Source organism: Rissa tridactyla, chromosome 2 (genome assembly GCF_028500815.1).
Source record: "Rissa tridactyla isolate bRisTri1 chromosome 2, bRisTri1.patW.cur.20221130, whole genome shotgun sequence".
Taxonomy (NCBI): domain Eukaryota; kingdom Metazoa; phylum Chordata; class Aves; order Charadriiformes; family Laridae; genus Rissa; species Rissa tridactyla.
The window spans coordinates 132,124,573-132,140,481 of NC_071467.1; the positions used below are offsets into that span (position 1 = coordinate 132,124,573).

The 15,909-nt window shown below is 38.3% G+C and overlaps 1 protein-coding gene across 5 annotated transcripts in view; it reads left to right on the forward strand.

The window, feature by feature from the left end:
* The window catches only part of OSBPL3 (oxysterol binding protein like 3), a 93,815-nt gene that overhangs the window by 65,679 nt on the left and 12,227 nt on the right, over nt 1-15,909 (forward strand). For 4 of the 5 annotated variants that reach the window (XM_054192242.1, XM_054192243.1, XM_054192244.1 and 1 more), the window contains exons 13-19: nt 540-647; nt 3,474-3,608; nt 4,302-4,395; nt 7,466-7,716; nt 9,574-9,711; nt 12,587-12,650; nt 15,643-15,721. In XM_054192242.1, coding sequence (XP_054048217.1) covers nt 540-647; nt 3,474-3,608; nt 4,302-4,395; nt 7,466-7,716; nt 9,574-9,711; nt 12,587-12,650; nt 15,643-15,721 — 869 coding nt within the window. The remainder of the gene's footprint in view (nt 1-539; nt 648-3,473; nt 3,609-4,301; nt 4,396-7,465; nt 7,717-9,573; nt 9,712-12,586; nt 12,651-15,642; nt 15,722-15,909) is intronic. The other variant, XM_054192246.1, reaches the window with a different exon arrangement.

A 15,909-nucleotide genomic window follows, 5' to 3' on the forward strand; every position in this document is an offset into this window, starting at 1 on the left:
TATTCTGATCATTGCCGTTATAAGCCGATAGGACACAAATTGTAGCTGTACCTGTCGGAATGTGAGTCTTATTTCTCTGTCAGCGGAAGGCAAAGGGAACTGTCAGTATACCAGGCTGATGGGGAAATCAAATGGTTTTGGATGTGGCAAGCGTAAGAATTAATGTTGAGAGAGGCTAGGTTGGAGATAGGGTTGAAGGAAGGGAGCTTAAAAGAAAAAAGATGCACAAAATTTATTTATAACTTATTAAATCAGCCTGCAAAACCTAGTAACTTGAAATATACCTGCCATCTTTGGCTTTTTTTCTCTATTCATGTGACTTTTCCGTCACACTGAACAAGAATAGTTTTAATTTCAGAGATAATGAACAAGGTTTGAAGCATTTATAATAAAAGATTTCCTGAACCAGTAAAAAATCATGCGATGGTGGTGTTTTATATTGCACTTTAAATACTCTTCACCTCTTTTTACACAATAAAGCCAAGTTCAAGTTAGTTGAGAGAACTTTATATCCCCAATATTTTTGTTAAATATTCCAGGCAATAGCACAAAACACAGATCTTAAAGACCGGTTACGCAGAATACATGCCGAATCTATGATCCTTGATTCAGCATCTAATGCAAAATCAAGTCCTGATTTGGTGAAGGTGGGTATGGATTTCCTCTTTCAAGTGATGTCTGTTCCTCAAGCCCCTACATCTAGACAGTGCTGTATAGCTGCATCTTGTCTTGTTCTTCATGTCTTTGCTGTGGTGTATTGTGTTAGTAAAATGAGTCGCTTTCATGGTTATGAGTCATTTCTGATGATGCACTGTGTAATAACTGATTTCAAAGAGTTTCCTTGTGAGCAGTTTTCCTGAGCACATTTCCATGGCTTTTTTGCTACTGGTTCCTGGTGGTCTTCCTCATCTCCTGCCTGGCTTCCCATTCAGCATGAACAGAGCTGATGCCTTGTTGCCCTCATGCTACTGTTTCTCTCCCCCTTCTTCCCTTGTAAACTTTCAAGTTCTGTAGTTCTTTCTGTTGCCTGTCTAAATAATGTTAGTCCAGAACGCTGGCTACCAGTGTGGCTTGTGTAAGGGTTAGAACAGCTCCCAGACATTTCCATGAAAGGATCAAAGAAATGAGACATACAGGAACCTTCTCAGCCATTTCGTTTTCTTTGTGTGAAGCCAGGGAGTCTTCTACATATTCAGTGAGCCAGTTTAAGACATGCTGTTGTTCAGACAGTTTTTTGGCTTGCTGCAGAATCCATGTGAATATGGTTATTTATAGGTCATGGGATCTACGTGTTAATGGTGCTAGTGAGGGAAGCAAGAACTGTGTTAATTCAGATGGATTTTTCTAAATGTTACCTCATACAGAAACTTCTGCTGTGCTTGTAGTATAAATCTTTCATTAGAACTTCAGTGGATGTAATGGCAGGGGTTTTATATAACTTATTTCCTTTTATTTTTAATGACAGTTTAGTCATTCCGTCTGTTCACTTCTGGTTTAGTTCTGTTTTAGTAGAGATGTGTTTTGGTCATATTTAGCAGTTCGTTTTGTTTTTTTTTCTTCTTCAAAGTAGTTGATCATTCTAATGCCTTTTGCTTTTAATCCCATGAGAATTTGAACAGCACTTGAACTGCTATCCAAACAAGCATTAACGCATTGATTTTTAATTTCAGTTCTTTATTTTTATATTTAGTGGATGTCCTTGCAATGACGATGGATTATTTCCTGAAACTTGTTCTATGCACTACACACACCACATACACACGCACAACAAAAATAGCCTTCAAAAGGTCATTTAGAGGTTTCATTCAAAAATTCCCCCTGGCATGGTTTGGGATGGAGCTTAAGGATGAAATCACTTATACTGGAGAAGTTTGGCTTAGATTTGTCTGAGGACTGTGATACAGTAGTGCTGCGGTGAGGAAGACAGGGCCACTGCACAAAACTTGGCGCTATGATAGACAGGTGAAAATTGAAGCAGTATAAACTATTATCTCAAGTCTTTGCATAAGGTAAAAGTTTACTTTGTCTATTGGGCAGTTTATGTTGTAGTTTATCGTGCCAGGGTGGGAAAATGAAAGAAGACAACCTGAAACTGTCATGTGATAAATATAAAAACCTGATGTTCTTTTATGAGCCTTTCCTGCTCGCTTTCCTTCTCAGATTCAAAATAGTATGGGAAACAATCCCAGTAGCAATTCTTACATGTGTAAGATTTTCTTTTTTCACTTGTAGCACCCTAGCGTAACTGCCTTCCCACAGAAGAGACAATGTGGAGACTTCCTCTTTTCTTGCTGCTGTATCAGAACTTTTTTTTTTTTTATAATAACTTTTTTGTATGATAACAGTTTGGTTTGTTATCATGTCCCCATTATCAGCATGTACTGAATAACATTCCATACTACAGTAAAATCTACTGGCAGAAAAGCTTTGAAAGAAGATTTGTCAGTTTGATTATAGGCATGTCAGATTGTTCCTTATGTTGTTCTGAAAGTAAAACACTACAATTCCTCCAAAATCATGATAGGGCAGTCATGGTTACAAGTTAGTAAAGCATCTCATGGAGAAAAGCTTGAGAACAGCTGATACACTCCTTTGGGCCAGGTAACCCTTTTCCTTAGTGTTGGTGGAGTTATAAGGGAAAACAAGAGTGCACAATGTTCTCCAACTTTTTTACTGCATGCACAGAATGAATCAAGTCTCACTGGTCACCCCACCTTTGCTAGGCCACCTTTTGTAACTTTACTTACATCAATGATCTGTAGAGCTTCCATGGGAGGAGTTACCAAGATCTCTGTGGCAGTCAAACGTGCCTGCAGCAGCAAAAGCAGTATCACTTACATGGCTTTGATAATACGTTGGGTTTGGTTTACACAGAGCTGTCTCAGGCGTGGATATGAAGGAAAGCTTTCAAAGCACGGCATAGAAAATTACCTAGTGAAGAAAGAGAGCTAGGAACGCATTGCTATTATATAGAAATCAACTTTGCCCCTCTGAATTTTGTATGCCACTGCACCACAGGCTTTGCATTAAACAAGGCGTAGGAGGAGAAGACTAACTCATTTGCTAAGATCAGAAGGGAATGTGAATCCAGGATGTAATATAAAGAGATTGGAGTTTTGCTCTTTTGGGGGCTTTTTCATGATACACTTGTGTATATCAGGCTAAATCATTCAAATATCAAAGCACTTTGATTTTTAGTTTTGTTTGAGGAAAACGTACGTGCAGCACCATAACTGATTTACTGAATACACATTGCTTTTTTCCTTCTTTTTTTCTTCTTCTCTTTGGTCTGTTTTACTTTGGTTTTAAATCGCTGTTTGAAACACATGCTACCTTTCACTAAACTGGAGAGGAGCATGGGCAATCTTCTCCCAGTGTTTTACAGCCCTTCGAGTTATGTGACTGTAGAATTGCATGCATGAGTGTTATTTGTGGTACTTCTCCTCTCAAAACTTCTTATTGCTTTTAAACAGGAAAATTCAAGAGAAGAAAGCAGAGGTCTGGTTCACCAGGTCTCCAATGAAAGCAGACTGTCTATAGCTGACTCTCTCACAGAATTTTTTGATGCCCAGGAAGTCCTACTGTCTGCTAGCTCTTCAGAAAATGAGGTCTGAGCATTAAGATTGACGTCATTCTGATGTAGTTTCTGATCTGCTACTTGACGTGCAGTCTTTCTGAGTCATCTGGCACATCAGATGACTGCCAGAAAATGAAAATTGTCAAAACATTTAGAAATTAATACGCTGCATGTATTTATTTGTTGTCATTGTCTCTTCACAGTAAAATGTAAGAATTATTATGGAGAAGTCTTATACGCACATTGAGGCAAATGGCAGTTAGGTAGCTAGTATGCAGACGCTGCATATATTGTACTGTCTGCCTGGAGTTGTTACACAGGTGCTTAAGAAATGGTATCATAGAAATATGTATTCATACCTGTCCTTGTGGTACCTGTAGGTACCTCGGGGCTGATGTCCTGCATATTGAAACTTAATAGCTCATTTTGCCACCTCTCTCAGACTTGGCTTTCGATATGAGGAAAGCCGCCCTAGCTGTGGGGCCAAGAAGATGAAGCACGTCTCCACTAAAAGAATAGCTGAATTTTCAATGATGTTAATTTCTTCCAAACTCAATTATGTCATCTTTGGACTTCTTAGTACTTTCCTGTAATACTGAAACACGTCTTAAACAGTGTAAATCTATTAAAGTGGTAATTGTAGTGGAAAGTAACAATTTTCATGTGCATATGGGTTTATTTTAATGAGTGATTTATCTTGCTTATTTCCCCACCCTCCACTTAGGTATCGGATGATGACTCATATGTAAGTGATATCAGTGATAATGCCTCAGAAGATAATCTAAGCAATGACATGGAGAATGAAAGACAAACGTTAGGTAAGTTCAGTGCTTTATTATACCATGTTTTGAGAATTTTCTTTGTTTCTTTTTGTTTGGGATTATTTTTTTCTTCTCTTACTAGAAATAATTTGATATCACAGGCTCTGAGATGTGAACAGCCTGTGTTTTTTTCTCTTACAGCCTCAGATTTGTTTAGAACAGCGCATTGTTGCTAATCTGATTAACAGGACCCAGGCACCGTTGATTAAGCAGGATGGTGGTTCTGTATCAGCAGAGAAACACGTATTTTTTTGGTTTCTTTTGTGCAACTCCCACTCCTTTTCAGTTCCTTTCATGGCCACACCACTTTTCAAAGTAGCAAGGCCTAGCTGCTTTCTTTTTTTCAAAATGTAATTTTCTTCTTGTCACTCTGTTTTTTCAGTCTGCAATTTAAAAACGGCATTCAGAGTTCTGTTGTTTTTAGCAGAATTCAGTGTTTAAACATGAGAATAATTACACACTGGCAGGCCTGGTGTATGACCATAAGGATTTCTTTTTTGCATGTTTTAATCATGATAGTCGTATTAGTACATATGCTTATTTAACTGTCTTGCTAATTAGAGACAGAATCAAAAAAAGAGGGAGAAGAATTGGTCATAACAAACTAATTGGCTTTGTGCCTTCAGCTCTTTTCAGCTAACCACAATGTTCTTTCCACTCTATCAATATATTTTTATCTTCAAAAATGCTGAACAGTGCTTTTGTACAAGCAGCTGTTTCCTGAGCATCTCCAAGGACCAGTGGAAGAACTCAGGTAGTTTGATGTGCCTGGGAGATCTGTTGTATTCTGTTACTGTTGAAAAATGAAGATTGTTTTTTTGAAAGATAGGAAATAATACAGATTGATTTTTCTCATGATCTGGACCTTAGAAAACTGTACTAATCTGTCTGTTCATCTTCTTGTAGCAAAGACCATCACTGAAGCTCTTCTGTATTAGCAGTGCCTCCACATGCTTGTCTGGTACCTGCTATTTCTGTGCTTCAGGCAGCCTGCCACTCCCGTTAATAGCAAACTGGATGTCTTTTTCCTACAGGGCTTTAGCTGAACTATAAATTGTAGGATTATGATAAAATCCTCTGGCCACTATAATGTAGAAGGTCAGACCGGATGATGATAACGGTCCAGTCTGGCCTTAAAAGTCATTGAGTCTAGTTGGAGGCCAGATGTCTTAATCTCCTTCAGTATTGTTGCTGGCCATTTGTCACGTCTCTTGCAAACCAGGTTTTGCATAGGCTTTTCTTTTCATGGAAGGTGGGAAAACTTCACTGTATGGAAAAGCTGGTATCCAAATATCTTTGTTGTTTCTCTACTCAGTTTTGTCACCAGTTTACCCCAGTTAATGGACTGGTTCAGAATACATAGTTCAGTTAATTAGTATTCTGCTTTTAATCAGAAGCTGTCAAAGGACATAGCTAAATCCCATTTCAGAGAGCTCTTTTGAACAAGGATAACTTTTTAGCATTTACCTCCTTCCTCTCCAGATATCCCCTCATTTCTCAGGTATCTACAGGAACATTCTTCTTTTTGGCCTCTTCTGATATAAATAAACTATTCCAAGAGGGAATATTCCAAGCCCACCTCTTAACTCTGAACAGCATAATTGCTTCTGGTAGATGTTTTGATTCATAGTGCCCACACCATTTTTATGCAAAAAGAGAGAGATGGGCAGCAGACTGCAAATAGTTCACCTGTCCTTGTTACAGTAACTCTATCGTATGAGATACTAGGACTTCTGGTTTGTGAGTGGCAGGAAAGATGGAAACTTCTTCCTCAAAACTTTGAGGCTGCTGATTACACTTTAAATCCTTAAACCCATCCTAAGGCATGGGCCAGCATAGATAGCGGTGCTGGAGACGTTAGCCCTTGTGGCTACCTGCACTTTGTCACTGTTGGAAGCACTGCTGGTATCGTGCTTATGTCAGTGGACCAGCAGAGGAAATACTGGTTGAAATTATGCATTTAAGGGCAATGGTACTTTGGGCACGTGCAACACAGGAAAGATGTGCCGCCCAGTGCTGTTTTAATTCCTCCAAGACAAAGCGGTGTGAGGAAAGCTGGATGAGGACAGGGGCTGACAGGCTGGGGCTATACCTGAATGTCTCCAAATGGTAACTGATTCTGGGCAGGAGCTTCCTGGTGCTTCTAAAGATAAAATATGTTCTTGTAGTGGCAACCGTATTCCTCTCTGAAACGATATTGATGTACAGCTAAGCAATGTAAACACTTCAGAGTAGTGCCCGTTGCAGAAGCTTTTAACTCTGTTTTGATCCTGCCACAAATCATTTCATGGTGCACTTAGAACTATTTATCCTGTTCCAATTGCTTTGACATAGCAACACAGGCCTCAGATATTCATGTCAAGGACTCTTGACACAAGTCCTTTTTTTTTATCTTCAGCAAACCCATAGCTCCACAGTTGCTTCAACTTTTCCACCTTTAAAACAGGCCATTTCTCCACCAACATATGGGTGTAACTTAAAGCTAACATCACGAAATTTTTTTAAATACTTAGCATTATGGAGAGCACTGTGGAAAAGCCTGCATGTAAATCTGGTGAAGTAAATTTCTCTGGTAGGAGTATTCAAAAAAGCAGGAAAAGATAGGTAGGAGTTGTTATTGTGCTTGTATCTGTAGGTTACGCCTTGCCTTATGAGAATTGTCAACTTAATTGAAGCTCTGTCAAGGGGGGAGGTTTTATGTCCCTTAAACAGATAGGAATCCATTTCTGTTTTACAAATAAAATAGTTATAGTACTCACTCTTTCAAATTCAATGGGAAGCCTGAGCCTTTCTTATAGGCTTTAAGGTGAAGGATGTAATTTTTTTATGCATCTTTTGTACCTGACATTTACCTCAGTTAACATACAGAAATTAAAAGCGGGTTCTTAACTTTATCATTTGTGTAACAGGTTATCTTCAAACCACAAGTGAAATACTTGAATGAATTGTGAGGGTGGGAGGAATTTTTGACAGAAAAAAGGTGGTTGCATTTTAATGTATGTTTGCAAAGGGGATGAAACTAAGTAAACAGTGAATTGACTTGGTCTGTCACTTCCTTCCTTTTCAGACTGTATTTCTGAAAGTGGAATTGGATGCAATTCTAAACGGAGAACATGTTTACCAGCTCCATGTCCTAATACAAGTAACATCAGCCTGTGGAATATCCTGAGAAATAACATAGGAAAGGATCTCTCCAAAGTGGCGATGCCTGTTGAATTAAATGAGCCACTTAACACCCTTCAGCGTCTCTGCGAGGAGCTGGAGTACAGTGAACTACTAGACAAAGCAGCGCATACACCTAACCCATTTGAACGGATGGTAAATATATTATTCCAAACACTTAGTAACATTCAATATAATTAGAATAGAGTAAATATAAAAACAATCTGCCAAAGAACTGAAGATGTTCTGTTCCATTTTTCTTTTTCTCTCAACTGGGAGAGGCAGACTTTCCAAACGTGTGTCTTTACATGCTTACACACCCCCCCTATTTTTGACTCTTCTGCATAATTTCTGTTGCTTTGTCAGGACGTCTCTCTCCCTATATCTAAACAAAGATGTAGTTTAGTTCTGTTTTGCAGCTCTTTGTAAGATTAAAAATTTACAGCAAAAAGGAAGGGAGCGGTTGAGCTGGTAAACTTCCCTCTTGAGTATGAAAGCTACAGTACATCTTTTTTTTAAGGGTGTCTAATCTAGTAACACATTTGTGCGTAGAAGGTGCTGCATCTTCCAGCCCTACACTACTGCGATATCTTTATATTAACTAAATGATCTCCATTTCTTTTATTAACTGGTTTTGTGAAGTTTTGGGTTGATCCAAAATGTTCAGGATATCAAAACCAGGCAATATGAATGTATGTTAGGTACAATAATGGTGTCGTCTTCTGCCAGTGCAGAACCCTGAATTCAGCATTTGGCAAGAGAACAGGAGAAAAATGCCTTTCAGTTGTTCCGCTTCCAGGTATACAAGAACTACTTAATATGTAAGCCCATAAATAAGGGATTAAAAGCTCTCTAAAGCTAGAGATTGTCCCTTAAACTGACTTAAGCCTTTGCAACTCAATATATCTTATCTTAAAATGAGGTTATTAATGAATGTAAATAGCCGTGTTATAAATACTGTTTGAAAAGCCTCTTGCTCCATTCTGATGCTGTGCAAGGGTTACAATTTTGTGCCTGTTCTCAGGACAGAAGGTGTGGCTATTAACATGGGGTTTAGGTGCATGGCTTTTTTTGTTCTCTTGAGAACATATGTTAAAAGGAAAAGGAAATGAGCAGTAGTTGTTCATAGGGGAGTGAAAATAAGCTTTTCCCCTCCTTCCCACACCCAAGCATCTGGAAATTGCCTCAGAATGGAGTATTCTTTGTCTTTGAGAAATTCCTGAGTCAAAATTAATGCTAGCTGTTTCATAGTAATTGTAATAGTTCATCAAAGAGCCGTTCTGAAGTGGATGTAGTTTCTGAAATTGTGAAAGGAGAGCATCTACGTTTTCACGAGATGAGGAAAAAGAAATGAAACGGGAGAAATATGGTATGAGAGAGGCCTGAATTGAACAACCATAAACTCCAATTCCTCAGGTTTAGGAGGAATTATGCCTTAGCTGACTGCAAAAATTTGGAAGGGTTACCTGTGTCTCAGTCATAATCAAGAACAGTTTCACAATTAGGTAATAGCACACAGTAGATAAAAGGCAATTCAGTTCAAAGTGCATTAGAAATAGCAAACTTTGTGAAAACTTATCCCATGCTTCCTGTGCCATATTTAGGAGATCCATAGAATCACAGACTATAATTAAAAAAGCCAGTTATAATACAAAATCTAACAGTGATTTTTAAGGTTACTGCTTTCAACTGTGTTGCAGAATGCTAAGTGGTTTCAGAGAGTTTTCAGAAATGCTGTTTTCAGTTGATTAAATTTGCAGGGCTTGACCCTAATAACTCCATCCCTGGACCATTGAATGACTCTCTGAAAACTGAATAATTCTTTAACGTGTGAGCTAGTGCTTAACTTGCAGGAGGCATTCACGTTTGTAGTCTGCAAATGATGGGGAAAAATACAGAATCTGATGTCAGGATAAGACCTTTTATTTCTTCTGTTAAATCAAATTATTTAGCAAAAATTGTGCATGGCTGTGGTAAATTATTTAATTAAAATTCCACATATGTTATTCACAGGTGTATATAGCTGCATTTGCAGTCTCTGCATATGCATCCAGTTACTACCGAGCTGGAAGTAAGCCATTTAATCCTGTGCTTGGAGAAACCTATGAATGTATTCGTGAAGATAAGGGTTTCCAGTTCTTTGCGGAACAGGTACTGTATGCTGCAACCCTTACATTTGCTACTTGATACACTGCTTAATTCTAAATGCGTGGCTGGAATCCTCTGGAATTAGGGGAAATACAAAATTACTTTACGTAACCTGAGCCCAGCAAAACTCAAGAGAGGTTGCAGCATTATAAATGAAGGAAATTGTTTTCTGAGGAAAGTCTGCTCACTCTGGGATGGAACATGTCAACCGGCAGCTGACAGTCGAGAAGCAAGGGCTGGCAGGCTGCCTACTACAGTAACTAGATAACTTGGTTAAGTAGAGTGCAGTTCCCCATGCTGAAATCTGATCATGACTGCAACAAGCATTCACATTCTTGTCATTTTCTTTTGTGTGTGATCATTAAAAATACTGTATCTTCAGCTGTTTAATGTCTTCTTTTATAACAAATATTTCCCTTGTGTGAGTCAATCAACCACTAGTATTTGCTATGGCACCGTGAAAATTTCTGCTTCCTGTCCAAATACTTTGTGGGCTGAGCCTTCCAAGTCTGGTGCCACAGCTTAGTAGGTGAGGGATGTATCCAACACATCAAGGTCTGAGTGTTTATGAAAATAGTTCCCCAGTAGGAGAATAATTACTAAGTATGGGTGAAAAATATTAGATTTAAACCAGCTAAGCTACCAAAATTGCTAAGCTTGAGACCTATCTTAAAAAGAGATAAAACTTAAATAATCTGGTGCCTAGCAGAGTAAGAATAATTGAAAGCTGTCTCGTTCTGTCTAGACATAACAAAAAAAAATACAAAAAGTGCAGTGAGGAAGGGTGTACAACCTAGAGATTTGATCCAAAAAAGCCTTCTAAGAGGCATCCTTTAGGAAACGAAAAGTGTTTTTCACCACCTCTGAAGATACAACATTTTGTACATTATAATTTAGAACTGACAAAAAGGAGTGCTGTTTTATCTTTCCATAGTCTTGGGAAATGTCACAGGCAAGAGTAAAAATAAGGGGAAAAAAAAGGCAAAACAGTCAAAGCAAGAATCAAATTTAAAGTTCAAGTAATATATCTGGTCCTTCATTGTGTTACTTCAGTTCTGAGATGATGTGTATAGAGCACTGCAGTGCTGAGTAAAGATTGGTACTGAGCTTAATGTTAGATTGAAATAAAGGAAGAGATTTTCCCCTGAATATTGGATTAATCAGTACAAAGGCTACTTTTTCTAAAGAGGAATTTTAATACATGAGGGGGCTTGGGCTATTAACAGCTATTGTTCTAATACACGCAATATGTGACATGAGTTTATAGAATGGTAAAGTTACTGTAATAGTATGGCATGGAGGAATATTAGGAAGGGAGGGCAATATAGGAGGAAAGAAATTTCATGCAGTTTGCAAGCATAAAATATTTCTCTTTGCATCAGGAGCTGTTGCTTATTGCTTGTTTGTGCAAGCATTTTGATGCTTACTCTAAATAACTTGTTAGTGCAGATAGTATGTAATCCATGAAACAGGTAGGAAAAATCTATAAAATAATAGAGATTCTGTTCTATTACAGAATTCTGTACTATTCTAAACTGTGAGTTTAGAATAACTCCACTTAGCTCCATGACCTTACTCTGGAATTATAACAGTTTAAGTGAGAGCTAAATTTAACCCATGAATTATAACGACATCTGGGGTTAATCTTAGTGCAGTATGTGAGAGAGAGTGTTGCTCTTGGGCAATTAGGGCATAGCTGAGAGTAATTAGTAGGGGTTTTTTGTTTGTTTTTTTAAACCAAGTAGAGGATGTTCAGTAAGTAACTGGATGCCTGCAGAAAAAGTGCTGGATAACATATTTGCAAAATGAGTAACAAAGAAGAAAGTAAAAGTGTATTTGATCCATGTATGTGGTTAAGAAATTAAATTCATAGTGGGAAATAGCAATTTGACTTGAAAATAAAGTTGTCTGTCAAAAGAACAGTAGGCATTACACATCAAAGAGTTCGTCCTGGTCAACTGTTAGTCGTGTTCACCCAGAAGGGTATTATTTGCTAGTCCATTTTAATAGTCTGCATTATGTATTTCTTTATTTACTCACAGTCTTTGCTTTGCTGTTGTGGTTGTTGCTCTAATGTATGTGCTATTACCCAAAAGCTGATAAAATGCAGTGTGCGTGGTTAGAGTTCTGCACTAAAAAAGCCTGAAGTGTTACTACTACAGTAGTAGAGGTTTGCCAGATGGAATTTCATGGCTTGATATCTCCACCCGTGGCCCCCTCAGGGATGCTGATCACTGTGTCCTCCCTCATAGTCAGGGTTTTGTGGGTATTTACTGTACAGAAGAATTTGTCCCTTTGTTTGTTTTGCTTTTGTCTGTGTGCTTAAAGTGCAGCTTCTGTTAATATATTAAGGAGGCCCTAAGGGTAAATGTAGTTATCACATTAGAGACAGGGTACAAATATATAGTCAGATCTTCACTCGGTGAGCAAAATTCACAGTCCTTTTAAAATAAGTGCTTCCCATTTCTTTCAAGGCTTGGTAGGTCTCTGTACCTTATTAATCTCACTGACTCCCCCTTCAGGCCACAACTGCAAAAGGAAAGTAAATGTTCAATTTGTAAATGCCATATATGAATGAATCATAGAATAATTTAGGTTGGAAGGGAGCTTAAAGCCAATCTAGTTCCAGCCCCCTGCCCTGGGCAGGGACACCTCCCACTAGACCAGGCTGCTCAAAGCCCCATCCAGCCTGGCCTTGAACAATTCCAGGATGGGGCATCCACAGCTTCCCTGGGCAACCTGTTCCAGTGCCTCACCACCCTCTCTGAAAAATGAAGGAGGAAAAAAAAAAAAAAGAACCCAAACCAAAATGACTGTTCAAGTGTTAATATGTCCTTTTCTTTTTTTTTTCCCCCCTCTTTTCATGTCTTGCTATTAGGTCAGTCACCATCCACCTATTTCTGCATGCCATGCTGAATCTGTGAATTTTGCTTTTTGGCAAGGTAACTCTTCAGTCAATCATTTACTTTTACAGTGTTCATAATATATTCATTGTATGTCTAACATGAAATATCTGAAATTGGGAAAAGGTGAAATCCCCTGCTTAAATTGTGTTGGAATGTCTTTAAGAAATGCTATCCTGTACTTACTTGCGTGCTTCTTACTGGGATGTTCTGCCATTATAAAATTTTCAAGGTTTGTTTTTAATTGATTATTCTTTTCATGTACAAATACCTGCATTCCTTTAAAATCAGGCTTGTTCTGGGGAGGGGGAGGGGGGTTCTTTAGTAAAGAAGATTTGTCCCTCAAGCTATTTGTAAAACAAACAAGCTAGAACACAGCTTGAAAAACCGCAAGTTAAACCCTGAGCCTTGTCAGATCTTGTAAACCTGTTCAGAGAAAAAATTCCAAAAATGAGCATAACAGCAAGGATAAATATATTTTCCATGTCTTTCTCTGCTGGTGTTATTACAGTATGTAAGATTTCGTGCTATTTGACTACTAATGTTGTGTTTCCATAAAACCTCTTTTGAAGCTTTGTTTGCTGTGTAGCGCTGGTGAAGTTGTCAGCCAGTCACAGTACCTGCGTGGTTAGATATTTTTGGAGCATACACAGAACATAACTGTGCCTTTTAACTCAGTTAAAATCCTTCTTGCAGCGGTTTCTCAATTCACAATGTAGCCGCATTATAACCTTTAATTCTGTTATGATTGACTCTGCTGACTTGATTATAGTTATTACGGATGGAGCCATACTGAACAGAAATTGGAACTCTGTCATTAGTCTGAGTTTCGTTATTCAATATAATTCTTTGCTTTGTTAACAAATTCAGGGACAAGAGTCCTTTTGTTCTTAGCCAAAAATCAGAGATCACCAAAAATTTATTCAGTTACTGAATTCTATATAAATAAGACTAGGTAGCAACCTGTCCTAATAAAAACCGATGACACTGATTTGTTTAACAGATTTTGACAACAGCTGTCACTCAACTGTTTTAACACTTGCATTTAGAGAACAAAGCTCTTCTGTAAACATGACAGCTGAGAACCTGATCAATGAGAAAGGGTCTAGGATTTGGTCTTGATTAGCGCAGGAGTCTCAGTCAGGGTACCGCAGGATTTTGGGGTTTGGGTTTGTTTTGTTTTTAAATGTGGCTAGTTGACCTTTTGGGAGATCTAGGCAATGATTTTTTTCCAATGCAAACTCAGATTGTAAATGCTGTGGCCTCTTGTTATGGGGCTGTATTGACTTACGTGGAAAGATTAACATCAAGTTAATCATAAAGCTTGCTTGTCAATGAGGTAAGTTCTTTCTGTGTGCAAAGATCTTTTCAGTTACCATATTATCTCCTCAGCCGAAAAGGAGACAGTCCTCAGCCACATTGCCAGAGTAGTGCTGTCATCCCACCAGACGCTGACCTTCGTTCATCTGTTTCAACATCAAGAAATCTCTTGATCACCGCTAGTGAGCCAGAAGACTGGCTTCTGACAGGGACAGTTATTTTGGAAATAATTTTCCCTGACTTGTGAAGCTGACTCTGCTTTTGCAAAGGAGTGTGGACACATGAACAATGGAAAGGCAGAATAGAAAGTTCCAGCTATTACAGCATCTGTGCCTGAATTAGTCTGAGCATAGCTTTGAAAATAAAACTTCGCTTTTCTTAGTTGCCCTAAAAATGTTGCATGATCAAGTTACACACTGGTTCCCAAGATGTTTCCCATGTACTGATCTCTGTGGGACAGCTGTGGCATTTATGTGAACATAAAACATAACACAGTCTGATAATGCAATTTAACTGTTAAACTCAGCAGGGTGTGCCTTTGCCCTTTTTTTCCCATCCCACTGCAGAAGAGAGAAAGCTAGTACAGAATTCAGCTTAACACCATAATAGTCAAGGTAGTTTTGGACCTCTTATTGTGCAGTATAGGAATCAAAACAGCCCAGCATCAAACTTCAAAAATTAAAAAATCCCAAAGGTCCTTTTGTCAAGTGATAAGGAAAGGGTTGCTTTTTTCGTGAGGAATTCTGCTCTATGTCCCATTCCAGCCTTTGCAATGGTAGGCAGCTTGGTGTGGCTCAGTCCTATCGCTTGAATATATATGCTCAGGAGAGATGTAATTTCCTAACTATGGTTTGAGCATCTATCTCACAGTCAGCATTAACAGCTTCCCCCCACAGTTGCACAGGAAACGGTATTTTGGTTTCCTTGTGTTAGTACTAGCATCTTTTTGAGACTAGAGAGGATTTTTTCTCTTTTTCAGATGGGGCAGGGAATGGCGTTCCTAGTGTCTAATACAGCAAGGATACCATTCCCTGCACTCTGAAGTCACTATGAAAGTTACTGCCTGATTATTGAGCCTAATTTAAACCTATACTCCTTCTGCCATGCTTCTCTGTCCATGTTTCTTTCTCTTCCAGGTGTTTTTGCTCGATAAATTTGGATAAATTTGCATTGAGATTTGACGTCTTTTTTTTGAGAAATGATGTGGGACTCGGATGTGTCTTTCTGTGATTCAGACAAGATTTTAAAAGGCCAGTTAAACTTACAGAGGAAGTTGGAACTAAATCCCTCTGCAATTTTGTGCCTTTTGAAACATTCTTTTGCTTTTCCACTGTGAATGTTCTTAGTTGCTATATTTTTGTATTTGAAATCATGCTTTTGTTTTTGGAAATGTGTGCATTCATTCACTAGCAACTGAATTGCAGATAAATATATGCTGTCTATAGCTTATTCAAATTACTCTTTTGAAAAAGTTTTTGAGAGAGGACTTTTAAACCTGTTACTTTGCTATTTAGATAACCAATAATGTAATGAAAAAAAAAAAAGTCAAACAAAACCACGTTCTAAGAACCACAGAATTCTTCGAACATTATTATTATGCTGCACTTTGTTATTTTGAATTTCTGGAAAATAAAACAGAACCCAGAAATACAATGATTCACCCATGCTTATGACTAAGCCTGTCCTTTTTTTTTTCCTCTTCCTGTTTCAGATGTAAGATGGAAAAACAAATTCTGGGGCAAGTCCATGGAAATTGTTCCAGTCGGTACAACACACGTAACTCTTCCAGCGTAAGTGCTGCACTCGTGCATTGCTGTTCACACACAGGCACAGACGTGCTTGCACACGCTGGAGCCACATTTATCATTTATCCAGATGAGAACAAGCTGTGCTGTGCCTTATTAGACCTTTGGAAGAATTGGTGATTACGATTTAGTTTAAGGGGGGGAAGGAAAAAACAAACACAAACAAGCCAAAA